This window comes from Paramacrobiotus metropolitanus, unplaced genomic scaffold, assembly GCF_019649055.1.
Source record: "Paramacrobiotus metropolitanus isolate TYO unplaced genomic scaffold, Prichtersi_v1.0 Parri_scaffold0000018, whole genome shotgun sequence".
NCBI lineage: Eukaryota > Metazoa > Tardigrada > Eutardigrada > Parachela > Macrobiotidae > Paramacrobiotus > Paramacrobiotus metropolitanus.
In genome coordinates, this window is record NW_026570238.1 from 702,368 (window position 1) to 725,095 (window position 22,728).

General features: G+C 40.5%; 7 protein-coding genes across 11 annotated transcripts; 4 read left to right on the plus strand and 3 right to left on the minus strand.

Moving 5' to 3' along the window:
* Positions 1-106: 106 nt before the first annotated feature.
* LOC129585918 (malate dehydrogenase, cytoplasmic-like) lies at positions 107-3,001 on the plus strand. The gene is made up of 6 exons (XM_055478836.1): positions 107-255; positions 340-456; positions 711-807; positions 914-1,212; positions 1,644-1,934; positions 2,599-3,001. The coding sequence occupies exons 1-6, from the start codon at positions 253-255 to the stop codon at positions 2,803-2,805; spliced, it is 1,014 nt and encodes a 337-aa protein (XP_055334811.1). The 5' UTR covers positions 107-252; the 3' UTR covers positions 2,806-3,001.
* Positions 3,002-3,443: 442 nt separating this feature from the next.
* LOC129585917 (sideroflexin-1-like) lies at positions 3,444-6,374 on the plus strand. 3 transcript variants are annotated; one of them, XM_055478834.1, is made up of 10 exons: positions 3,444-3,648; positions 3,759-3,797; positions 3,892-4,218; positions 4,444-4,592; positions 4,661-4,682; positions 4,772-4,946; positions 5,250-5,335; positions 5,594-5,721; positions 5,797-5,947; positions 6,013-6,374. In XM_055478834.1, exons 3-10 carry the CDS (start codon positions 3,998-4,000, stop codon positions 6,101-6,103), a joined length of 1,023 nt encoding a protein of 340 aa, XP_055334809.1. In that variant the 5' UTR covers positions 3,444-3,648; positions 3,759-3,797; positions 3,892-3,997; the 3' UTR covers positions 6,104-6,374. The 3 variants fall into 3 exon arrangements, with proteins under 3 accessions (XP_055334809.1, XP_055334810.1, XP_055334808.1); XM_055478835.1 differs by lacking the exon at positions 3,759-3,797 and having other exon boundaries at positions 3,444-3,732; XM_055478833.1 differs by lacking the exon at positions 3,444-3,648 and having other exon boundaries at positions 3,655-3,797.
* A 416-nt stretch (positions 6,375-6,790) lies between these two features.
* Positions 6,791-9,641, minus strand: LOC129585948 (elongation factor 1-beta-like). 3 transcript variants are annotated; one of them, XM_055478880.1, is made up of 7 exons: positions 9,385-9,641; positions 8,822-8,989; positions 8,103-8,193; positions 7,838-8,028; positions 7,546-7,698; positions 7,265-7,304; positions 6,791-7,176 (listed from the first exon to the last, which is right to left on the minus strand). In XM_055478880.1, the coding sequence occupies exons 1-7, from the start codon at positions 9,472-9,474 to the stop codon at positions 7,022-7,024; spliced, it is 888 nt and encodes a 295-aa protein (XP_055334855.1). In that variant the 5' UTR covers positions 9,475-9,641; the 3' UTR covers positions 6,791-7,021. The 3 variants fall into 3 exon arrangements, with proteins under 3 accessions (XP_055334855.1, XP_055334856.1, XP_055334857.1); XM_055478881.1 differs by lacking the exon at positions 8,822-8,989 and having other exon boundaries at positions 9,385-9,635; XM_055478882.1 differs by lacking the exons at positions 8,822-8,989; positions 9,385-9,641 and adding an exon at positions 8,430-8,709.
* Positions 9,642-9,835: 194 nt separating this feature from the next.
* LOC129585949 (cytochrome c oxidase assembly factor 8-like) lies at positions 9,836-12,033 on the plus strand. The gene is made up of 3 exons (XM_055478883.1): positions 9,836-10,537; positions 10,645-10,912; positions 11,069-12,033. The coding sequence occupies exons 1-2, from the start codon at positions 10,322-10,324 to the stop codon at positions 10,843-10,845; spliced, it is 417 nt and encodes a 138-aa protein (XP_055334858.1). The 5' UTR covers positions 9,836-10,321; the 3' UTR covers positions 10,846-10,912; positions 11,069-12,033.
* A 599-nt stretch (positions 12,034-12,632) lies between these two features.
* LOC129585947 (eukaryotic translation initiation factor 3 subunit F-like) lies at positions 12,633-14,719 on the plus strand. The gene is made up of 5 exons (XM_055478879.1): positions 12,633-13,060; positions 13,141-13,492; positions 13,581-13,717; positions 14,196-14,309; positions 14,373-14,719. The coding sequence occupies exons 1-5, from the start codon at positions 12,851-12,853 to the stop codon at positions 14,451-14,453; spliced, it is 894 nt and encodes a 297-aa protein (XP_055334854.1). The 5' UTR covers positions 12,633-12,850; the 3' UTR covers positions 14,454-14,719.
* LOC129585856 (uncharacterized) lies at positions 14,641-19,922 on the minus strand. The gene is made up of 11 exons (XM_055478739.1): positions 19,628-19,922; positions 19,189-19,236; positions 18,775-18,863; positions 18,666-18,688; positions 18,340-18,466; positions 17,903-18,131; positions 16,240-16,494; positions 15,689-15,837; positions 15,547-15,572; positions 15,251-15,380; positions 14,641-15,161 (listed from the first exon to the last, which is right to left on the minus strand). The coding sequence occupies exons 1-11, from the start codon at positions 19,780-19,782 to the stop codon at positions 14,794-14,796; spliced, it is 1,599 nt and encodes a 532-aa protein (XP_055334714.1). The 5' UTR covers positions 19,783-19,922; the 3' UTR covers positions 14,641-14,793.
* Positions 19,923-20,267: 345 nt separating this feature from the next.
* On the minus strand, positions 20,268-21,646 carry LOC129585635 (superoxide dismutase [Cu-Zn]-like). Its single transcript, XM_055478385.1, has 4 exons — positions 21,377-21,646; positions 21,299-21,320; positions 21,004-21,131; positions 20,268-20,719 (listed from the first exon to the last, which is right to left on the minus strand). Exons 1-4 carry the CDS (start codon positions 21,498-21,500, stop codon positions 20,529-20,531), a joined length of 465 nt encoding a protein of 154 aa, XP_055334360.1. The 5' UTR covers positions 21,501-21,646; the 3' UTR covers positions 20,268-20,528.
* Between the last annotated feature and the right edge of the window lie 1,082 nt (positions 21,647-22,728).

Here is a 22,728-nt window from a genome sequence, read left to right on the forward strand (position 1 = left end):
AAACAGAATATGGAAAATGGTTGGTGCCGAATTATCTAAAATTCTAAACCCAAACTGCGGTGCGCCTATCGGGTAAGACCGACTTCGGACTGAATGAGCCTGAAATCAAGGTGACATTCAAATCCTATCAGCTGCTGCTCGTCGCGATTTATCTGATTGCTTCCTGGCTTTCTTCTACCAAAACTTCTGCAGTAGCATTTTCTCGCGTTCTCGTTTAGTTCTGGAAAAGGCGCATCTTCTTTATCTTCAAAAATGGTAAGAGCATTCATCTCAACTCCGTTTTTTGCACACTGATTTTGATATTGTTACGTATTGATATAGCATGTACGATTTCCCTAGGCTCCTGCTACTGCTAGTAATGAACCAATCCGTGTTTTGATCACTGGTGCCGCGGGCCAGATCGCGTACTCCCTGATTCCTCTAATCGCCAAGGGAGAAGTTTTTGGGCAAAAACAGGTAAATTTTTTACTGTCCACCATTTCACCCTGCAAAGTCGTCTCACTCGGTGCAGCATTTCATCCTGCAAAAAGTCGTCTCACTCGGTGCAGCCAGTACAGGTTGAGCCCGTTGAAGTATGCATCGAGAGATTCTATTGATATTAGAAGATTTTAGCTTTAATAGCCATAAATTATGATAAATGTAAATATTTGAATTGTTCTAAATTCTAATTACTTAACTTACCGTATTGAAAGCATGGTTTCCCTTCCTAGGAAATCATCTTACACCTTTTGGATATTCAGCCGATGCTCGGGGTTTTGAATGGAGTGGCTATGGAGATATCGGATTGCGCTTTTCCTCTGCTACGAGGTGTGTCGTGCATTTTTTTTCAAAATCTTTTAGTTCAGTTTTCTACCTTTTCCGTGGTTATCGTTATACAAGTCTTCGGTTTAATAACGAGTACTGTATATTGCAGACGTGGTTGCTACTGCGGATGTTGCTGCTGCCTTTAAAGGCATCAGCTACGCTTTCCTTGTCGGTGCAATGCCTCGACGCGAGGGTATGGAGCGAAAAGACCTTCTCAAAGCCAATGTTCGCATTTTCAAAGATCAGGGAGGTGCGCTGGACCAGTTTGCGAAAAAGGACGTCAAGGTGCTTGTGGTCGGCAATCCAGCCAATACGAACGCTCTGATTTGCAGCAAATACGCACCGTCGATTCCGAAGGAAAACATCACTGCTATGACACGACTAGATCAAAATCGCGCTACTGCTCAGGTGACTTGATAGTTGATAGTGATACTGGTCTAATTGAATACTAAAATTATGATACAGTTCTGACATCAGTTTTATACTGACTTTCCTTCGCAGTTACCTGTTACTGATTTGATTTGACTTATTTTCGAGTAGCCAAGTCCGTAAACGGGCATGTAAGTCATGTAGACGGGACTTTCGCAGGTATCCTTATTACTTCTCTCAGTTTGTTGGAAGTTTTTTTGCGTATTACTAATTATCTCCATGAATATACTGTAGGTACAATTGCTCAATTTACAGTAGACATATGATACTCACTTGTGGTACATACTCGTTCTCCTTGTAAGTTACTATAGTTTTAGCCACTAATGAGTAAATATTTGTTAGTATTGTCTTAACTCAAAACCTGCAACCGTATACACTATTCAGTAAGTAATTCGGAGTGTGGATATTAGGTTGCTCAACACGTTCAAGCTCGCATTCAGGACGTGCGAAAAGTGATTATTTGGGGGAATCATTCAAACACTCAGTTTCCGGATGCCAGGTTCGTTGAAGTTCAAAAGGACGGTAGCTGGACTTCCATCAGCAAGGTGCAGCATGATGAAAAATGGTTGAAAGAAAGTTTGATTCCCCTCGTTCAGAAGCGTGGAGCCGAAGTTATCGCTGCCCGTAAATTGTCGTCAGCTATGTCTGCTGCGCAAGCAGCTGCTGATCACATGCGAAATTGGTTTAACGGCACCGAGAAAGTAAGTGTTATGAGTATTGAGTATTGTCTATATGGGAAATTTGTACAATACAGCCGAAACGAGCTTTCACTTTGTCGTTTGCTTTTACAGTTATGAGTTATGACTTCTTGTATTAATTTTTAGACTTCAGTCTTTTCCCACTGTGTACTGTACTCGTACAGTCTATACTTTATATCTATATTGTGCGGATTATTTTTACGTTAGAGCAAGGTCTTGGTTAGAGTATTGAAAGACGTTTTGTTACAGTGTGATAAGGTGTTTTCTGGAACGATTCAAGTGTCATCCTTAGTTTAATTTCTGTAACGGTTTTTATTTTGTTGGCTGAACTTGCCTCTATAAACTGATACGAACTAACACAAGGACTAATTTTATGCGCGTAATTATACTTTGCCTAGGTATTAGGCTGTGATGGTGCAATTATACAGTAGATACTTATGTTGTATTAATTGTATGTCCTTGGAGGCTTGGACTTGGAGTTGCTTATAGAGAGAATATTACTTGAAGATATTTGAGAAGAGCAAAACGATGTTAAATTTGGTGTGCTAACTAGATTTAATAACCGTTTATTCATCCGCAGTATGATTTTTGAATGTCGTGATAATGGACAGGAGTCAGGCTGATCATCATTCTGGAGTCATTTAATGGAATGTTGTTTTTTGCGTAGGACCAGTGGGTCAACATGGCGGTGGTGTCAAAAGGAGAGTACGGAATTCCAGAAGGCTTGGTGTTTAGCTTTCCTGTAACCGTGGAAAACGGGCAGTGGAAAATTGTGCCTAACCTAGCCATCGATGATTTTTCAAAGGAAAAATTGAAGATCACTACGACGGAGTTAGAGGAAGAGCGTACTGAGGCACATGCCGCTTGCGAATAAAACATTTTATTGAAATTTCTTTATGTGGTGGCGGTCTAAAATAATATTTTGTGGATGGATTGGCTGGACAAATTTCAGCTAAACGTTTTGATGCTTCTTCCATGGTATGTTGCCGGTGCTGTTAATTTGCCGTTGATAAATTATGTTTTAGTGTTAATAAATTTGTTTCGTGTTTCAAATTAAATTGGATCACCTGCCGGTGTATTCAGCATTCTGGCAAGAAGATTCAGTAATTCACATTAAATTTTGAATTCACCTTGCTGAACTAATGTTAACTGCATGACAAGCATTAATGCTAGAAGATCTTTCTACATTGTTCACTACTTCCCGTACCGTATTGATTTTTATATCGAACTTTATTCGCGATGGTTTGCGATCGGTCACGATCTTAGACAAGTGCATTAAGCTGATCAAATTTCCAGCATCCCTTGTGACTGGCATGGTTATCTTCTGACAACAATGGCACACTGTGACACTGGCACTGTACGTACAGCTGTGCGAAGTATCGATTATTGTGATGGGCTTTTAATGGATTTCTCAGCGCGGCCAGAGTATGAGAAGCGGGAAAGCGCAATGGTTTGGATGAAATATACATGCTTATATATAGGCTATTCATCGTCAAATTTTTGGTAGACGCTTCAGCCGCCGCGGAAGCGTTTCAGGCTGTAGCTTTGGAGTGTAATGCATATAAACAACAGCTTCGGCGCTAACCGGAAGTGCGTCCCGCTCTTGCATGGGTCCTCTCAGTCAGCTCACTCTACTGCTGGTTATGACGTCACGTGTGGATGTTTAGTTTTCGCGCCCACTTGCTTGGATTGGAGAGTTAATTTGCAAGCTTGCGAAGTAGGTTTGCACTTGCATTTGATAAAATCGGGAGATTGCATCAGAAATTCGATACAGGAACTGAAAAATCTTTTAAACTGCTGTGTGAGTTTAACCAAAAACGTTTGTAGTTTGTACGAGTACGCTTGTTACGGTGATTGGATCAAAAGGTACCGTGTTGCGGTGTAGGCCGTGTAGCGGCTCTGTGCGACTTTGACGATCTCCGCCCTAAGCTGCTTGTAACACGATTTTTGGATTTTGCAGTCATTTTGCGGATTTGCTGGTCTGTGATCGGTACGCTTTCGGAATTGGCTAATTCGACTCCGTCAGATATAAATATTGTTGGATCTCCTGTTTTACTGAGCCTATAATGTCTGCCACCAAAGCATCAGCAGTAGAGAAAACGTATCCCGCGATCGAGCCTGCCCAGAGTGTGGTGAAGCCCGGACAGATTAACATTGACGCACCAAGATGGGATCAGTCAACATATTCCGGCCGCGCCAAACACTTCTTCACTACCACCAACCCTTTGAATCTCCTTAAGGGCGATAAGGAGCTGGAAGAAGTTAAACGCATTATCATTAATTATAAGTGAGTTCGGTTTATAGTTACCGAACTCTAGTAACTAGAGTACTCATAGTATTTCGCAGTATTTTAATTTATCCTATTTGCGGCGTTCGTGTTTTTTTGCATTTAAGTCGATAATTTTTATTTATGATAACCATTTAAGATCAGAGATAATTAGCTATATCACTATTTTCAACAGCTTTGCTGAATTGTCAGTAGGATTTATAACGGCAAATGTTTTACATCTAGAAAAGGCGATGTTCCAGCTGGATTGACGGTTGAAAATTTGTGGAACGCCAAGCATGTGTACGATTCTGCCTTCCATCCGGATACGGGAGAGAAGATGTTTATTTTGGGCCGCATGAGCGCACAAGTTCCTTGCAACATGTTCATCACAGGTAAGCTGACCGGCATTCAGTAATGTAATTAGTGCTTCTTGGTTGTAAAGGAAAGTATTTTGTTGCAGGCATGATGATGACTTTCTACAAGTTCGTACCGTTGCATTACTTGCTTGCGTCCATTGATATAACTTGAAGAAAGTAGAAACTACAAAAGGTTGTCGTTTTTTTCCTTCCAGGAGCACACCGGCTGTCGTGTTTTGGCAGTGGTTCAATCAGTCGTTCAACGCCATAGTGAATTACACCAACAGAAGCGGGGATTCACCGATTAGCAACAAGACTTTGGGAACCGCTTACGCCCTGGCTACAACTGGTGCAACTGCTACTGCGCTATCTTTGAATGCACTCACCAAGGTAAGATATGCGTTGTACGCTGTAAAAGTAAAGATTAATACAATGCATGTAGTATTTTCGCTTTTTCAGCTTGCAATATTAGCAAGTGCTCCGTAATGTTGTCAGACTAAAGTACTGTATGTAAAAGTTTCCATATTTCCTTGAACCGCCAGCGCGATGCTGTTGAAGCACATAATGGCATCCTCCCAGAAATCAGAGCAATTCGAATCGCAAAACCGTTTTACTTAGAATACAATTCTTAGTTTTTTTCTAGCAGTATTGCTCATTCTGGAAGGTTTCTTGTAACCAGGAATCGCTTTATAGAAATTTCCTCCGATTGTCGGGCGATTTGTGCCATTCGCAGCCGTCGCAGCTGCTAACTGCATTAACATCCCTATCATTCGCCAACGGTAAGTGAACTCTTTCTCATTTCGTAAGCGTTATATTTTTGATTGTTGAAGGAATAATTCAACTTTGTTAGGGTTAGTTTACGAAATTATTGTGATTTGCCAGTTGCCACCGTGTTGTGCGCGTCCTAGTCTGAAGTACCTTTATCGTATTATATTTGATTAAAGTACTGTGTTTTCATTGTTTCGTGTTATGCTCATGGTTTTGTGAATCGTGTAGTTGATCCAACTTACAAGGTTTGTACTTTTCATGGATTGCAGCGAGCTGGTAGATGGCATTCCAGTTACCGATAAGGATGGAAATAAAATTGGCAGTTCCAGTATCGCTGCTAATTGGGCTATCATCAAGGTTGCTCTATCCAGAATCTGCATGGCTGTGCCCGGCATGGGTAAGCAATTCCGCGAAGCATATGTGACTAGATTTTTGCGGCAACGTACAATGCTTAACTGAACATTTTCGGCAGTTCTTCCACCCATTCTTATGAACCACTTGGAACAGAAGACGACTTTTTTCCAACGCTATCCATGGGCTCCCGCCCCGTTGCAGATTGGAATTTGCGGTGTTTGCTTGATCTTCGCTACACCTCTATGCTGCGCACTTTTCCCCCAGCGCAGGTACGTGAATCAGAACGTGATATATTGTCTGATTCTGTGCATTTAACGCAGTTCTGGTTTTGTAGCTCGATCAGTGTGAAGGATGTTGAACCTCATTTGCAAAAGGTTGCTGCTTTGAAAGGAATCGATGAATTACATTACAATAAGGGCCTTTAATGACTGTTTGTGTAATTGTAATTAGTTACGGACTTCCGGTGAATGGAAGACGATATCGTGGGTGTGATTGTGTGTACGCAATATTTTGCATTTGAAATGTCACCGTTGTAAAAGCGATCTCGTGTCGTTTCTCTTTTGTCGCGGTCACAAAGTTCATATGCTACTTTACTGTGAAAACAGAATTTCAGTTACTTATTTATTGCATTAAGCCTGGTCCAGCTTGCAGTAACTCATTTTGGTTGACAAAGAAAATATGAAACGACTTCGCGAATACATTAATACGTACTTTATTACCCTTCTGCATTTCGAGTTCCGACTACCGTAGTTATTTCAATCCCTGCACAGAGTGAGAGATAAAAAAATTTCAGTCACTTCAGTCTTACACATGAGATAAGAGGTAGATTAGGATCACTAGGTGCTCGTAGGATGTTTTTCGGACGAGCCGGACAACGGGAGTTTGGCTTGATCGTGCCGGTGGTGAGATGATGTTTGACTACGTGTGCTTACGATTAATAAAGAGCCCGGAAACAATTCATTAACAAAAATTAATTTACAAAATTGTTTCTTCAAAGTACTTGTATTTCCTTCATAAATTTGTGACTAATGAGCAGGAACTTATCGCTAGTACAGTATGTACTGTGCAACTACTGTTGTGACATGACACATAACCACAAGCATTCTTATCAGTACTTGTACAGTACTTTATTGTCCACCATTTGGTGTCGGATTCCGGCATTCTGCGTTCAGAAACGTCAAAGTAGTAAAGCACAACCACCAAACGAGAGAAAAAAAACGGAAAAAAGTCGCTAACTCGCCAGTTCTTACTTCTTCGTGACCTTACATCGCCGCGTGTGGATTACACAGTCCCGTTAGAAATTTATTTTTCAGTGTCCAGTTTCATTACATAAAACACCTCTATTAAATTTTGTTAAAGGCGACAATATCAACAGACTGAACAAGATCTTCAAAACCGGTAATCTGTTCCTCCAAATAATCCGTACCAACTTTGTCGTCCTCCACAACGCAAGTTATCTGGAGCTTCTTGATGCCGTAGGCAACTTCAACAAACTTGGCTGCAGAAAAAAATTTTAATTTAATTTCTCTCAACACCAAAAAGATCGATTTTTTTTGGGGTTGGCAAACTTAGCAGATTTTACTTACATGTTCCCCAGATCAAGCCATCGGTTTGAATGCTTCGGACCTGCAAAAACAAGCGTAATGCAGATAATTTTACACGTTACTCTGTACGAGTACGCTATCAGCGAGGTTTGTGCTTTCCGTTTTCAATAACGTAATCCTATCTTGGCCACTGGCCGGTAACACCGTTATTTTCGCTACATTTTTTAGCACTTATGATACTTCATGTAGTGGTAATTCGTGCTAAATGAACATTTAAGAGGAAGTGGATTTTAACCGACAAACGTCGAAAAGAATACGGGTACCTTGGTTTCCATTTCTTTCACATCAGTTTCGTCATCCCAAGGTTTAACATCCAGAATGATCATAGATTTGGCGATCAAAGCAGGCTTCTTTGCCTTTTTCGCTTCGTACGCGGCAAGACGTTCCTCTCGACGCTTGATAGCTTCGGGATCTTCCTAGAAAGCACATATGAACCTAAATCAGAACTGTCACCGGCAATGTTCGGAATCAGCGAATAATTAAAAATTTCTAACTATGTACATACACAAAAGTGCTTTTGTTGTGTTTCTTTACAATGCCGCTAAAATATCATACCTCCTCTTCATCAGAGCCGAACAAGTCGATGTCATCGTTATCTTTCTTTTCGGTTGTTTCCTTTTTGTCGGCATCCCCAGCCACTTTTTTAGCGTGTGTGGAATCCTGGGTAGCACCAGAGGCAGGAGCAAGGGACAGGCCGTTCAGTCGGGCTTCCAGTTTGCCAAGTGCTCCAATCACATGTTTCGATACTACAATTATGCGTTCCAGTACGATCGTCACTTCTACAATTTTCAGCAATGGAACGAAAAAATTTAGTACTAACACTGCTCGATTTCTTTACGGAGTTCCTTCACTTCAGAATCCACGGCATTCAATTTATCCAAAGCCGCCGGCATTTTATCAATGCTGTCAATCTGTGCAAGTGGTAACGATTCAGTAATTAATTGCATAATTTATCTGTCCACATCACCTACAGGTGTTTATTATTTCACGTGCACGCTTACTTTCTGAAATAATTTACCATGCAAAAACTGTCAAAAATTAATGTTATTAACACTAAAGTAAGCACTAGCTGCTAGACGAAGACGTTAGACAAAAGTAAAACGTCTGTTAAGTTCAGTATAATTTAGTAATCCATGCTCAATCTCACATGTTTAATTTAGCGAACTCAATGCGGCGTACACCCACGAAGAAAGAAGCGGAAGGGGCAAATCAATAACATATCCCAGGTAATGCGACGCACTGATGGATCATCTCCTCGAGTAGCTGGCAAAGCAATTGCGGATAAGCCAGTTACGAAGTGCATCTCAATCTGATTGTAAGGTATTAATTTTCTTAGCGATCGCGTTTTGCAGTCGCAGAGTGCAGACCATGCAGTTCGTGCACAAGCTAACAACTGGAGAAAATGATCCATGAACCGATTGCGGCAAACGATAAAAATACAGGCCAAAGCGAATCGCAGCCTAATGTGCCTAAATTCCAGGGAACGAAGAGCATGCAGCACTAAGCTGTACGCAAATACGGACAGGATACCGTACGTACGTCGCCCGACAAGACCTCCTGGATATCACGCCTGATTTTGTCTATGTCCGCCAACAGCTGGGACTTTCGACCGGAAGTCGTTGTACTCGCTTGACCGACGGGATCAGATTTACAACCCACACCCGGGGGAAACACACCGCCACCAGCAATGTAACGCTGCTTATTAGCCTGAATACACAAATCATTACTTAAAATAAAATTGTATCAAGCAGAAACAGTGTACAAATTTGGCCTCTGCAAAATATCTATATAATTACCAGTTGCAGTATGTACGTCAGCTGAAGAAATATATTAAAGTAATTAAACCTCTTAAAACAGCTATGCCAAAGTCACAAGGAATTCGGAAGCGGTTAAATACGGCAAATGGACCAACATTAAAACTAACGTTAAATGTAGGTCAAACCAAACTGTAAAGTGTAACTAATAAAATTTCACGAACTATTAATTTCCGCTTTAACTATAGAAATTAGAAGTCCTCAAAATACTAATACTCTTGTTTTTCGGCTGCTCTAAGGCTTGAAAAGCAGGCAATTCAGCCCTACCCATCACGACAAAGTACTTACCAGAGCTTTGGCCTCATGATACTCTTGTTCCGCTTTCAGGATGGCAGGGACGTTCAAGGATGATTTTTCGTTCAGAATAGAGTGCACCATTTTGATAAAATTCTGAATTGGCTTACTGGCCCTTTATAACAAAAACCGGTCGTAACTCGTAAGGCTCCGATCGTGGTGCGACAGCAAAAGGAAAGCAAGAACCTTTTCTCAAGGGCTGGAAGCCTGGAACTCTTCGACGACGACATTAGAATTTAGCTAGCCGGAAGAGTGGAACTGTAATTACAGGATTTGCGTTGGATTTAAACAGTGGTGATTCGTTGGCTACTAATAACGCCCAGTGAAATCGCTGGTACGATTCGTTCAACTTCCGGGTGGAGGTTGACAATATAATTTAAGAGTTCCATTAAGTACTACAACTGGAAGTGATACACCGTCTTATTTCTTTTCGATTTCAATTTTCAACAGCAAGCGAGAATATGAAAAATATCAACAATCAATACGATTTTCCTTAATGCTCACGTTGTTCGGGTAACATATGTGAATAAATAATAACTTGTTAAAAACTTAAAACTTCAGTGCCATTGCCAGCGAAAGGAAAACCCAACATTATTGGTGTGACAAATAAATCGTTGTTGCGGCCTGCGCATTCTCGACAATATTTGCACGGTAAGCTACAATACAGTACGTGGTTAACCGTTAACCAGTGCATATGTGTTGTAGCCTGTGCTTGGTATCGTTAGAATTCTTATTAAAAATTCAGCAGTTTTCTTTGAAAGTCAAAAGCGGGCGAGGTAAATAACTTGAATTCAGGGATCTCTGAGAAACTGAAGTGGATGTGCATGTAATACAATAAAGTCCCTGGAGAACGGCATTGGCTCGGCACTTGCGGGCTGTGTCTGTCTAGCAGACTCTAGCTTCCACTGCTTCCAGTCTCCATTTTCGACCCATGATGACAACTCCAAAGAAAAGTTTGAAGCCCGAATCTGTATGGATTCGCGGTGATTTGTATGGGCCACCTGATCCAGTATCGAATCTGCCTCATATTAAGTTTATGGTACGGGAAAATGAAACGCATGCAGAGAGGAAATTACGAGAAATGCGCCAAGAAGCTCACGAATGGAACCACACATTTTGGCACGGACACAATACGAAATTTCTGAAGGTGAATAAATTTTACGACGAATTACTAGTTTATCTTGAACAATTACCTGAAAAAAATTTAGCCTGGCTGCGTTTTTTATTATTTACATTTTGGCTTTTTCGTTTTAGGAAAAGGAGGACTACATCACTCGTTTTCCAAATAGGAAGTTATCCGCTGATGAGATGTCTGTATTTTATAAAGATTTTCTTGACCGTAACCGAAATCTCCACCGGGCGTACAATATGGAGTTGTACAGTAGGAACTTCAGATTGTTATGGCCGGAATTGCTTGTTAGTGTCGAACGACTAATTCGGAGACTCCGATTATAATTTAACAGTGCATAGACTTCCTCAGGAAGTCTTCCTGTTACCTTGTAGTAGAGGAATAACTTGAGGGGTAAGGCGCAACAGTATGAGTTTTTTGTTATCTATTATTATTTATTGAGTGGCTGCTAACCAACGAACTGCTGGATGTCCATATCGATATCCATCAGGGAGAAACTTATTGTTGTACGCGATCTATACAAGTATGAAAGATTTCCAGCTTTTTCAGAGACTGATAGAAAACCATGGAGCTGATCGGCAGATGCCAGTCTTGGAAAATATACAGTAACTCCATTGAAAACGGTTAACAATCTACGTAAAACACCTTAAGCTGCATTTTCGACCAGTTATGAGTTATGCACGCAACCTGAAAAGAACAAGGTGCGATAATTTCATCCAGTGAAACGTATCTACGTCATTTTTACTGTGTCACAATAATCGTAGTGAAATGACTGAAATTACAAAAGCGTACCGCCGTACATAGTCTTGTTTGATCTAATGCGAAATTGCAAATATTCAGTTAAATCAGAATTATTCATTCCATACAAATATTTTCACCAATTGCAGAAACTCAAACGAAGCTAACTGGAGAGCACCTATCCGAAGCAACATTCACATGACATACATAAAACGATTCAAACTCAAAACATATCAAATACTTATTAGTACAAGTAGTTAGTACCAATACCGGCAATACGACATCATCGTCGACATGAGCCTGAGTTATTTCAGGGAAATACCAGACCTACAAGTTCCATGGCTACCTATACAAAACCCACTCAACTGACTCAAAGGAGCTAACCGGACACGAGTATCCGATGAAACTAAACCGCTGGGATCCATGAAACACATCCAACAAGATTCTGGCTGACAAATCGCTATCCAAACGACCAAACGCTTCCGACGTTGGTCGTGCTAGGCGAAAAGTATGCTCCCAATGGTAATGGGCGGCATGCCGGGCTCAGTTCCGCTGCGTATTCCTGAAAATAAATAACGCTGATTTCAACAAAAGCCGGTTCATGCCTTGTATTTCAGTATTTGGTAATACTTGAAGCTGCAACTGGATACTAACATAGTAGGCTGAGTAATAATAATAAAATGAGTAATCTGTAATAATAATAAAATAATAGAGAAAGGAAAAGCACAGAGAATGAAAGAAAAATTAGAAAATCTACTCAGACAAGGTATCTTACTGTTCAACTTAGTCGTAACTTACCTAAGTAAATGACTGTAGGAATAAAGGCATAATGGAATACAACCCCACAGAAATTAAAAAATTTCGCAGCGTTTTCGCGAGCTTTTCCAGCAGTTCCCCGTGCTCTTGGAGAGCGATCCATCGTTTGCAGTTTGCTCGGTGGTTTACACTTTTAGCCAACTATCTTACTATCACACAAGCAGAACCAGCTGTGCCAGTAAGAAGTCCTTTCAGTAACTACCGCAAAATATTAATTATTTACTCATTAACTGTGACAGTTTGAACGTAATTAAAAATATCGCAAAATAATGTAATAAGACCAAAAACAACAAAACACGACTTTACTGACTTAGGCTCACTTATTAGCCTCTTAGTCTTAGGTTTTGGCTTTGGCCCTTGGGACGCGGTCGGTCTTCACTATTAACGAGTAAATCAAAATCAGTAGCATGGATACTATAGTATGCCGGATAACGTCAACCTCGAAATCTGCAAACCCTTTGGGGGGCTGGCTGTACTGTAACTGCAGCCGGCGTCGTGGCCGACGAGTACCCCACTACTCGAATCTTTAAATCCACGTGTAGCGAAAAATGCGCAAAGACGAAGAAAATTCAGACAAAACTGAAAAACTAATAAAATTATAAAAGTTATGTATGATCAATTTTGTGAAGAAGTGTTGAAAGTTTTAGACCTCGTAATCTGCAGCATTATTGGCAGGATTTCTCAAGAGTCGTTAAAAATTTAAATGCTGAATTGTTATCATCCACGGCTTGAGTGCAATCAACTTGATCACTTTGGGTAACATTAGTAAAAGTTAGCATGGCGTCTACGAAAATCTCAGCACCACCGTCGGGCACTCGGCCGATGCTTGTGCGTTTGCATCCTGTGGCTATCGTTGGCATTTGCGATTTGTATGAACGGAGAAAAGACAAAGCTAATCGTGTAGTGGGTACTCTGATGGGACGAGTGGAAGGGGATGTGGTGGAAGTCACTAATTGTTTCGCGGTTCCCCATGATGAAGGCGCACAGGTGGGTTCTCATAAAGTTGAATTCTATTCTTATCTCCGAACACTTAAATTTAAGGGATATTAACTTTGATGCTTTGTTAGACCCCTTTACGTATGGACACTGACTTTGCGCAAAATATGATTGAGTTAACGAAGCGAGCGAGTCCGCAAGAAGATGTCGTTGGATGGTTTTCCACGCGACCAGCAGTTCTTGACACATCATTTTACATTCACGATTTCTATGTCCGGCTAAGTAATCCGAACATTATCCACCTTACGATCGATTGCACAGCAGAATCGGATCGGATGCCGATCAAAGCATACGTTCATTCTACTCTGGGAATCCCTCAAACCTCTAAAGACCCAAAAGATCCCAGTTCTCGGTTCGAACAGGCCGCTCTCTTCGCGCAGGTGCCTGTGGAGATATATTGCTGGGATGCCGAACGTGTTGGACGTAGGTGGTTACTTTAAAACATTAAGCATTTGTTAATTCAAAACATTTGTTAATTAGCGGTTTTTGACAAAGTGCTGGGTTTTTGCAGTGGATTTAATTACGAATGGTCGTCTGGATCCTGCTCGAGTGGTTAACATTCCCACTGATACGGATCAAGTATTGCAGACAGCGAAGCTTTTGGATGACATGTTAGAAAGCCTGTTGTCTCATGTTGGTAAAGTTTTGGTGAGTGGCTGATTTTTATGTTTAAAAATGAATGTACCTTACAGTTGTTTTCTTTTACAACTGCAAAGCGTTTTTAAATTTTTGCTATTCTGCTCTGTGCTATCTTTTTCTGATTTATATATTTAAATGTTATTAAGACTAGGTACTAGTTTTATTTTATTTACTAGCAGTTCTTGGCTCTAGGTATTAGTAGCGATACACCAAAAAACCGTACAGTATTCGAATTTCTGAGGTTTGTTATCGGTTATTGAATTGACTGCACAGTGCATCTTGTAAATATCGTACTTACGAGTTAATTAAGAAGCTCGTCGTATATCTGTAAGTAGCAGCTAGCACCTGTTCTTGGTTTGTTAACTTTTGGTAGTTTTTGACCCAAAAGCTTTACCCATTCCTACTTGATTTTTATTCGAGCATAAGTTTTTGCTACAGAAACTTTTGTGTACATGGTGAATTTTGACTAATAATGACGATGTTGCAGAAAGATGAAGTGCCCGCTGATCCTGAAATTGGGCGTGCGCTGATGGATATAATGGGTACCATTCCAAAGATGGATGACGAAGCGTTTGAGAAAATGGTCAATTCTAGTCGAAAGGTATTTGCTTTATCATCGCTAAAACGATTTGTTGTGTTTAGCTTGAAATTCATAATTTTTTAGGACGTGTTGATGGTGATGTATTTGGCAGAATTAGCGAAAGCGCAGTTGGCTCTTCAAGAAAAGGTCAATGTTCTGCCGTAATTGCCTGTAGGTACCAGCTTTTTAAGATTTACCTTGATATTTATTGACGAGCAAGGAAGTTCGTCATCGTTTGCTGAAGGCGCATCTCTTTAATTCACACCATGTTTTACTTAATGATTTACTTTGTTTCTTTTTTATTCTCTCGGAATATCATGGTTGTTTTTTCACTGCTAACTTTTCAGTTTCGACAGATAGGTGGTTTATTGTGTCTTCATGATCACTGCGCTAAAAGGTTTGCGTCAGAGCATAAAACAGACTGCGGGTTTCCTACTCTGTGGATCTTATGTTGACCTGCCGAATAGATAACCACAAATCTGTGCACTAGAGAGCATTTGTGCTTTCAAAATTGGATAACATAAATAGAAACTAATAACATGGCAAACGTCACAAAATTAAATGCATAAATCGGTTGTTCCACACCGTTCAGAGCTGCCTCATAAGCCGCAACTTGCTCTTCCTTGACATCTTCCACTTGTACTGCTGCCACATCGTCTGCGTTAATTTCCGTAAATGTTTCCTGGACGCGGGCCACTACACCGCACGCGATCTTTTTCGATGAGTCAGAGTAATCGAAAGCATCGTTGGTTTGTCCATATCCACCGAAATTATCGGCCTCTTCACTGATTACCAGCATGCGTCCAATGATACTCCAGTCACCATTGAGCGAAAGGACACTGTCCGACAGTGTGAAGGTTGCAGCCCCACTGGCTACAGATTGATCCCAGACATTATAAGTGAAAAATTTGAATACGTGTACAGTAGCGTACGAACTTGAACCAGAAGGCCTAAGCGCTTACAATCGGCACGGATGTTCTCCAGATCGCCGGCATATCGCTTTGTGTCACTGGATTGGCCGCCGGAAGAGTTACTTTGGCGCACGCCAAAGGGTTTTCCGCCCGAGTTGCATCCATCTTTCAAATTGCCATACTGTAAAATTTAATCGATCTTCCATGTTGTCTGACAGGTAGAAAAATACGTGAAGTGTTAAAGTACTATATTACATATAAAATTATATGCGCAGTTTTTGCATTTGCATGCATTTTTACATGCCAACTTTCACAAAAAAAGGACAAAATTAGCAAAATCGACTTACTGAGTAAACTTTGAATCCATGTTGTCCTACAGAATACCAATCCATGAAATAGTATACCAATCCATGCCAAGATTTAATATCTCACCAATGGTACTTTAAGCTAATTTCTGGTATACGCTTATAGCATTAAATTTATAATTACCGGGTGTAAGTCCAGATATGTTTCCTGTAATGGTAATTGGTCCTGTTCCTTCGTTCTGGACAATTTCGATGCTTCCCGATATTTTACCACTTCGATCACTGTTTCCGGAAATAGACACCGCCGCTTTGCTCACAGTATCTTTGGCAGCGCTGAAAGTTAAAATGATTTGTGCGCATGCAAGTTTTTCAATATTGGGAAAATAGTTCAAAATACCGTTATTGCATTATTTACGCATTATAAAAGCACATGGATATTTGGGAGTAGTAATTTGGGCAGTGGCCACTTACATCTATGAAGCTACTGCAAATTTGTTTACTGCATGGCATGTAATTATCCTGTGCGAATACAATATTAGGGAATTTCAGGGTGATAATTACCAACCACAAGCAAGTCAGTAGGTGCATTATTTGCTATTATTAATAGTTTCAACTGAAATAGTTAGTATTAGTGATCATTTGACTTATCCGTCGCAGCAGCTGAACTGCACATAACTAAATGCAAAACCTTAAATATCTTAAAAGTTTAAATATCTTAAAAGTTTTTTTAGTTACTTGCACAATTCTTGTAGCTGGTCCGGGGAAAGTTCACCAATTGGAAAGAAACCAGCTTCCGGCTGAAATCCACGATGCGGTGCCGCATTATTTCCCCATTCTTGATCCTCTTCCGGTCCGCCTGGCCGATGTTGACCATGCTCACCAAAATGCGGTTCGTGCTCGACATTTTCCGATCCCCTTGTGCAGGGCCATGGTGCTCGAATTCTGGATGTTGTTGTTGGTGCTGATGATGCGTCATCCCGTTGTGTGCGTCTTCATAGTCGCCCGCTCCTCCATGGGCAACCGCCCCCGTATCCGACTGGTCTTCATCACCTCTCCTGTCCATAAAAGCATGATCCTGGTTGTGAGGTGATTGTTGACAGAGGAAACAAGGTAACCGCAACAACAAAATTACATAAGGAACGCTAAGCGTTAACAATCGCCGGTTCATTGTGGTGAAATAGTCAATCGGGTGAGTTATGCGACGAAAAAGGAATTCGTCGAATACGTCTTCAGGTCAAATAACGCCGTCAATATAAGTAATTAAATAATGAGTTAAACAGTAGTATATTTATAAAAATAGTTATGGTTTCAGTTAAGAACGAGTATACCACGTCAGTGATCATGCAATGATCCACTCAAATCTGTACACGAAATTATGGCAGTATGTAGAGGTATAAGGATGTTTTGGAAACTTCTGGCAGAGGGGATATATTGCAAACTTGCAAAAATATAATTGTAGTATCGGAGAGTTTGTCTTATTTCACCATTTCAAATAAAATAAAGAAAAAACAGTATTACATTTTACGGTTATCTTCGTAAATACTGACAGTTATGATAAGTTCTGTCTTTTTTCGTTTTCGGTTGTTGCGCCCGTGCACGCAACCACCGGTATCAGTTTTTTCGAAATATGAGTTCTGAACGGTGACATTTTTGGCCGTTGGGCAAATTTTTGGTGCTTTATTTCCTTTCGGCAAAAGCCAGCAACGAAAGAAAATTTCCGAGGGCTTAATTTTGTCGGCTAATCGGCTTGCGATGTCGGGCAGGCTACAAGTCTGCGTTAAAGTATTACATACAGCTAGACTTTCAGTCAGTAATTCAATCAAAATTATAACAGTACGGTACTACCGTACTGCAAATAAATCAAATGCACCAGATTTTCTAATTGTAACTACAAAGCTATTGATTTAACTTTCTCCGTGAAAATTTTTGATAGGTTTTTTTCAGATGCGCTAGTTTGGTAACTAGTAGCATCTGAAGATTTGTGTAGCAGTATATATATACCGCTTATCGCACACCTTCTTATGGTATGCAAAGTTGTCACAAAACAACGAAACATTAACAGTTTGTGGTCTGATATAATATTGTGATGTGATATTAATAGTGTAATATTAGTATTCTGTGGTACTTCCTTATGAGTGCCGAATACAGAGCGCACCAGTAGGTTCACACCATCTCGTATTTCAGCAGTCTTTGGTGATAAAATTCCGAACAGAATATCAGATTTTGTTTAAAAAACATTGTTGCCGATATAAGAACACTGTTTCGAATATTGAGTACGTATTTCATGACCGCAACCAAAATACAGGCAAAAGAAGTCAAGATAAATGTTTACCAAAGGAAAAATCATTAAGAAATGCGCAAATCATTTGTAAAACACACCGAAACAATTAAAGGTTACAGCTCGTTACTGTTGACATTATGTTGTGGATTTATTTCCTGTGTGGCGATACCAATTACTCCACACGCTATGGGTTCACCAACGTTGCCGTTGTCCAGACTTTCCGTGCTGTTTTCTCGCCCGTAATCGTCCTCATTCTGATAGATTACAATGGCTCTTCCGATGACGCTGTAATCTCCATTCAAACTAAATGCACTGCTTCGCATGTTCAGAACAGCCGTGCCCCGAGCTGCAAAAAGGCAAGATATTGTATGTGCTTTACTTACAAGCAACTAAAGTATAACGGCATGATGTAACCCTTGCGGCATCGCTAAAATTTCTCTTTGCTTTTGATACAACATTGCGCATTATTCCAGGTTGAATACTATTACACGCTAATAGGTTTTTTTAAATTGCATGCTATGTCTTACAGTACTTCTGGTCAGAAATTTACTTACCATTGGCATTAATGTTTCCTAGATCGCCGGCATGACGCTCAGGATCACTGGGGCCCCCATGATGATAATTGTCAGGATTGTAATCCGCTCCAGCATTGCCACAACCATCTTTGATGTTGCCGTATTCCTAAAAATTTGTATAAACGACATGCAGATGAAGCACATGAAGTGACTGGTGACACAATGTTTTTTACACTGCATTGGCCTTAATGCGGAACTAATATCTTCAAATTTAACCAAATGTCTTGCCAGTTATGTCACAATCACACTTATCGGGTTATAATAACCATCACATCAACCGCAGTCCTACGATTCCTATCGTTTACCTGTATGTGCACTCCATGTTTCCCTAAAAAGTATACAAAATTATACCAAACAGTAAACCCCAATTAAATACTGGGAACTGAGCCTTATCGTTTGCTTGAGCCTTTGTACCTCTTGTAAGGCCACTGATAGCTCCAGAGATAGTGACTGGCCCGGCTCCGTAGGCCTGGTCAAACTGGATGGTTCCAGAAACATCCGAGCTAAAGCGATAGATAGTTAAGTACGTAATTAATAGCAAGCAAAAGGACACTACCGGCACTCGTATGTAATTGTAACGCGCCGTTTTTGCATAGGTGTGGTTGAAGTGGGTACTTCTATTGAAAACAGGATTGTAATCTAAATAGAACACGTGGAGTATATAGTTCTGTAGATATAGAAGTATGCAATGCCGTGACTGCTATCAAAAGGGATGCTTATTGCTTGGATAGCTGTAGACTGTTACAAATCTAAAGAAATGCAGGTATTCATGTAAGGGACATAATTTATTAACAGATTTGTTGGATTTGACGCATTTAATTTTCTTACTCGTCAGCTCCTAAGACAGCAATTGCTTGAGTGGTGATGAAAGCAGGCCTGAAAACAAGGAAGAATCAAATACCAAGTTTTTCTACGATACGTGTATAGCGGTAGATAAGTAGTTTTAACTGTTGTTAACAACACAACGTTGTGTCATCTATATAGTTTTGACATCATTAATTATCAAGAATTCGCCCAGTACTTGTACACAGCACACAAATGCCATAAAAAACGAGCTTAAATGCAATAATAACTGACTTGTGGAAAGCAAGCGTTATCATAGCTGTTTTGAACTTCTGCATAATTAAAGTATTACGACCAAATACGCGGACGTATTATATGGCTCTACTACTGCTAATAGTGAAAACTATCGAACAACCAAAAAACAAAGCATGAATTGAACCAAAACTTTAGCCTCTTTGTACAAGTTTACTGCTGGCTTACGCACCCATTTTCGCAGCCTGCCGCTCCAGCAATTTCCGGCTCGCCTTCGACAACAACGGCAGGACCCGTTGATCGCCAGCTAGCGGTTGTGGATGTTCTGGATGAACGCCCTTGTACTAACGCGCCACACAAACAGAAAACAATAACTGCAGACCACATCTTGACTTTATATTTAAAAAATTAATGAATCTTCCGATTAAAAAGTTTTCAACATGCCGACCTCGCCAGTTCCCTGCGAATCTCCCGAGAGAACATCAAAGGCAGACCAAAAGCGGAAAAACCATGAAAAATATGAAAATATGATTTGAGGCCCAAACTACACCAGAAGCAGCAAAGACTAGCTGGGAGGCACATTTGTGAAGACGTTTACCTTCCGGCATACTGTTGGTTAGAAGTTTTGTCTCGTAATAACACCGGCAGACTGAATAGCTTTCGTTTGTTAGCGTCTTTTTAACGATGGTAAATCTAAGCCAAAAGGACCCGCTTGCTAGTAACCAAAAGGTGCGCACTACATTCTCTATTTTCAGTCAAATCTATTGACAAAATTATACTTACTGGATACTGGTTGCAAAATTAGTCGCTCCTATCCTACGAGTACATGCACAGTAGAAAGTATCTTCATAGACACTTGCACTGACCAAAGGTCACTGGAATGAACCTTTTACTAATTCAACCCGGGAAAGCGAAACTCGCTATTACAACCAATCGCAAATGTAAAACAATCAGGTTAACTGTCATTTTAGCCGGTAAGAAATTCGCAACCACCACCACCACCGCTATGAGAACTCTCTATAAAATCATGCATTAAAACACATTAGAAAGGTAGAAGAATGTGTTACAGTTTGAACTCTGAACCATAATCAATGAAAAAACCTCGCAGGGCTGAATTGATTTTCGCAAATATTCTACTTTGTGACACCAATGACTCCACAGGCCAGACGGGGTCCAGCGTTACCGGTCTTCTTGCTCTCATCATCACCTCCTTTGCCCAGATCATCCTTCTTTTCATGGACGACCATGGCGCGGCCAACGATACTATTCTGTCCTTCCAGAGAAATTTGCGCATCCTCAATGCTCAATTTCACGCTACCATCCGCTGCAGACATACAATAATTCTACAACACTTTCAAATCTATTATGAGCACATTATGAGCTACTATGAGCACATACAGTTATGAAAATTTTCTGACGCGACATTAGTGATTAAAGTAAATAACCAGCAAATGTCATTAACATACATGCAGCAATACGCAAACATCCAATAAATGACAAAAATCGTCTTAAAAATAAAGCGATAATAATACAACAAAATCACTGGCAATCTAATGTTGACTGTCAGCTAAACATTGTTCCGCAGCTGAGCACTGACGAAATACTTACAGCCAGCAGTGACATTGCCCAAATCTCCAACATGACGCTCAGTATCCTTAGGACCACCATGGTTCTTGCCATATGGATTGAAATGCGCGCCCGCACTGGTGCATCCGTTGGTCAAATCACCGAATTCACTGAAAAATTCACAGCATCAGCTTAGGCCATTCAAAACACGCAAGACGAATCTAGTCTGCGAAGTGCATGGGGATTATCCTGCAAACAGGCGCACAATACATTCTGCAAGTTCAGCCTGCAAACCGGCAAACAGCAAAACTGTTTGCTGCCGTTATAAGTAACTTACTGAACATGGAAACCATGCTCTCCTGCAAAGTAAGCCGACATTAGATAAACAAACGGCAATCCCAGAACACCTTTTTACCGGGGGCCAATCCTTTCAGTTCTCCGCTGATTTTCACAGGTGCACCGGGACCAGCCTGCTCGAACTGTACGACACCCTTCACCGGAGAATCGCCGCAAAGAATGGCAACAGCTTTGATAACCATTTTTAATTGTTGGGTAATGCACAAATCTTTCAGAAACAGGTAAAAAAGGGAAATAAAGTTCGAGGGATCGGGTGTGTATTATCAGGCAAAACTATTTACGGTACAAATGAAACAAATCTCAATCATAACACAGAATCACTGATCGTTCCAGCTGGTAATGCACCCCGATGACAACGCATTTTCCGTTTGAACGGCAATTTCCGATGTCGCAAATATCAGAGTAGATGACATAGCCCAATATTCGAGATCTGACGTTTCTTTTTGCCCACACGACTGCCTCATAGCCGGTAAGTAAAGCGACAAATGTGAGAGTGCCTTGGCTTCCGGGGGACGAAACGGGAGCACAACACACCACACACCTTGTTTTCAACAATTACTTATTAAGGTCATGCCTTATCTTACATCTTACCTGCCATCATAAGCCATAACCCTTATATTCGGTTCGCCGCTTCAACAACTCTTTTAAATGTCGATTTGACTAACATTACAGACCTTAACATTTTTTTGAATGTGTGCCGACTGCCGATCGGCTAACATTGCCGCAACGCCGCGGTCTAAAATGTTCAGTTCTCTTCTGTAGTACCGGAAGGCGGGAATTACTTACCTACTCATAGTCTTCATGTCCTCATAGTCTTCATGTACAGTGCAAAAGACTAAAACGTACACGAGAATTTTTAATTTTCCAAACGGTAAACGTTGATTTTGCAAGTGACAATAAATCAACGCGCACATAGTTTTAACATTACGCCTTATTTTCCGTAGTTTTGAACTGCGTTTTTACGATTGTGAATAATTGGTTACACGTTGTATCACAGAAAGAAAGCGCAGATCGAGCAATTAAGAAAAATGATTATTATCTGTATGTTGATATGCGCGGAACTTACGCGTTCTGTAAATCCGTATTAAGCTTTTGCAAGTATTATTTTGCAAGTGTATTGCAAGTATAGCTTGCTATGTAATTAGTTTTACATACGGAAACTGTTCCAGAAATATTGTTTTACGCAAATTTGTATGGGGTTAAGGGTTTGCTGGATGCAGTACACATGCATGTGCAAATGAACAGTTTGCTTGTTTGTTTGTTACAACACTAATCAATAGGGATGGCTGCATAAAAAGTTCATCGATTTTTGCAACAGGCCTGATCGTAGTTGGAGTTCGAGACAGAAATAACGTCAGATGATTTAATAATAACATGCTACACAGAAACAGTTTTGTATCTTTTGTGTCC

Bases quoted from the DNA above. Each gene is read 5' to 3' on its own strand.
- LOC129585949 (XM_055478883.1), top strand. From the start codon at position 10,322: ATGATGACAACTCCAAAGAAAAGTTTGAAGCCCGAATCTGTATGGATT. The intron at 10,538-10,644 runs GTGAATAAATTT...TTTTCGTTTTAG, and splicing joins ACAATACGAAATTTCTGAAG to GAAAAGGAGGACTACATCAC.
- LOC129585948 (XM_055478880.1), bottom strand. From the start codon at position 9,474: ATGGTGCACTCTATTCTGAACGAAAAATCATCCTTGAACGTCCCTGCC. The intron at 8,990-9,384 runs GTAAGTACTTTG...TTGTGTATTCAG, and splicing joins ATCATGAGGCCAAAGCTCTG to GCTAATAAGCAGCGTTACAT. The intron at 7,699-7,837 runs GTATGATATTTT...TGTGCTTTCTAG, and splicing joins TCGGCTCTGATGAAGAGGAG to GAAGATCCCGAAGCTATCAA.
- LOC129585947 (XM_055478879.1), top strand. From the start codon at position 12,851: ATGGCGTCTACGAAAATCTCAGCACCACCGTCGGGCACTCGGCCGATG. The intron at 13,493-13,580 runs GTAGGTGGTTAC...GGGTTTTTGCAG, and splicing joins GGATGCCGAACGTGTTGGAC to TGGATTTAATTACGAATGGT. The intron at 14,310-14,372 runs GTATTTGCTTTA...ATAATTTTTTAG, and splicing joins TGGTCAATTCTAGTCGAAAG to GACGTGTTGATGGTGATGTA.
- LOC129585856 (XM_055478739.1), bottom strand. From the start codon at position 19,782: ATGTGGTCTGCAGTTATTGTTTTCTGTTTGTGTGGCGCGTTAGTACAA. The intron at 19,237-19,627 runs GTGCGTAAGCCA...CCTTGTTTTCAG, and splicing joins GCGGCAGGCTGCGAAAATGG to GCCTGCTTTCATCACCACTC. The intron at 18,689-18,774 runs GTACAAAGGCTC...TATACTTTTTAG, and splicing joins TATCAGTGGCCTTACAAGAG to GGAAACATGGAGTGCACATA.
- LOC129585917 (XM_055478835.1), top strand. From the start codon at position 3,998: ATGTCTGCCACCAAAGCATCAGCAGTAGAGAAAACGTATCCCGCGATC. The intron at 4,219-4,443 runs GTGAGTTCGGTT...TTTTACATCTAG, and splicing joins CGCATTATCATTAATTATAA to AAAAGGCGATGTTCCAGCTG. The intron at 4,593-4,660 runs GTAAGCTGACCG...ATTTTGTTGCAG, and splicing joins TTGCAACATGTTCATCACAG to GCATGATGATGACTTTCTAC.
- LOC129585635 (XM_055478385.1), bottom strand. From the start codon at position 21,500: ATGGTTATCAAAGCTGTTGCCATTCTTTGCGGCGATTCTCCGGTGAAG. The intron at 21,321-21,376 runs GTAAAAAGGTGT...CTTACTTTGCAG, and splicing joins ACTGAAAGGATTGGCCCCCG to GAGAGCATGGTTTCCATGTT. The intron at 20,720-21,003 runs GTAAGTATTTCG...GTATGTCTGCAG, and splicing joins GGGCAATGTCACTGCTGGCT to CGGATGGTAGCGTGAAATTG.
- LOC129585918 (XM_055478836.1), top strand. The intron at 1,213-1,643 runs GTGACTTGATAG...TGTGGATATTAG, and splicing joins AAAATCGCGCTACTGCTCAG to GTTGCTCAACACGTTCAAGC. The intron at 1,935-2,598 runs GTAAGTGTTATG...TTTTTTGCGTAG, and splicing joins GGTTTAACGGCACCGAGAAA to GACCAGTGGGTCAACATGGC.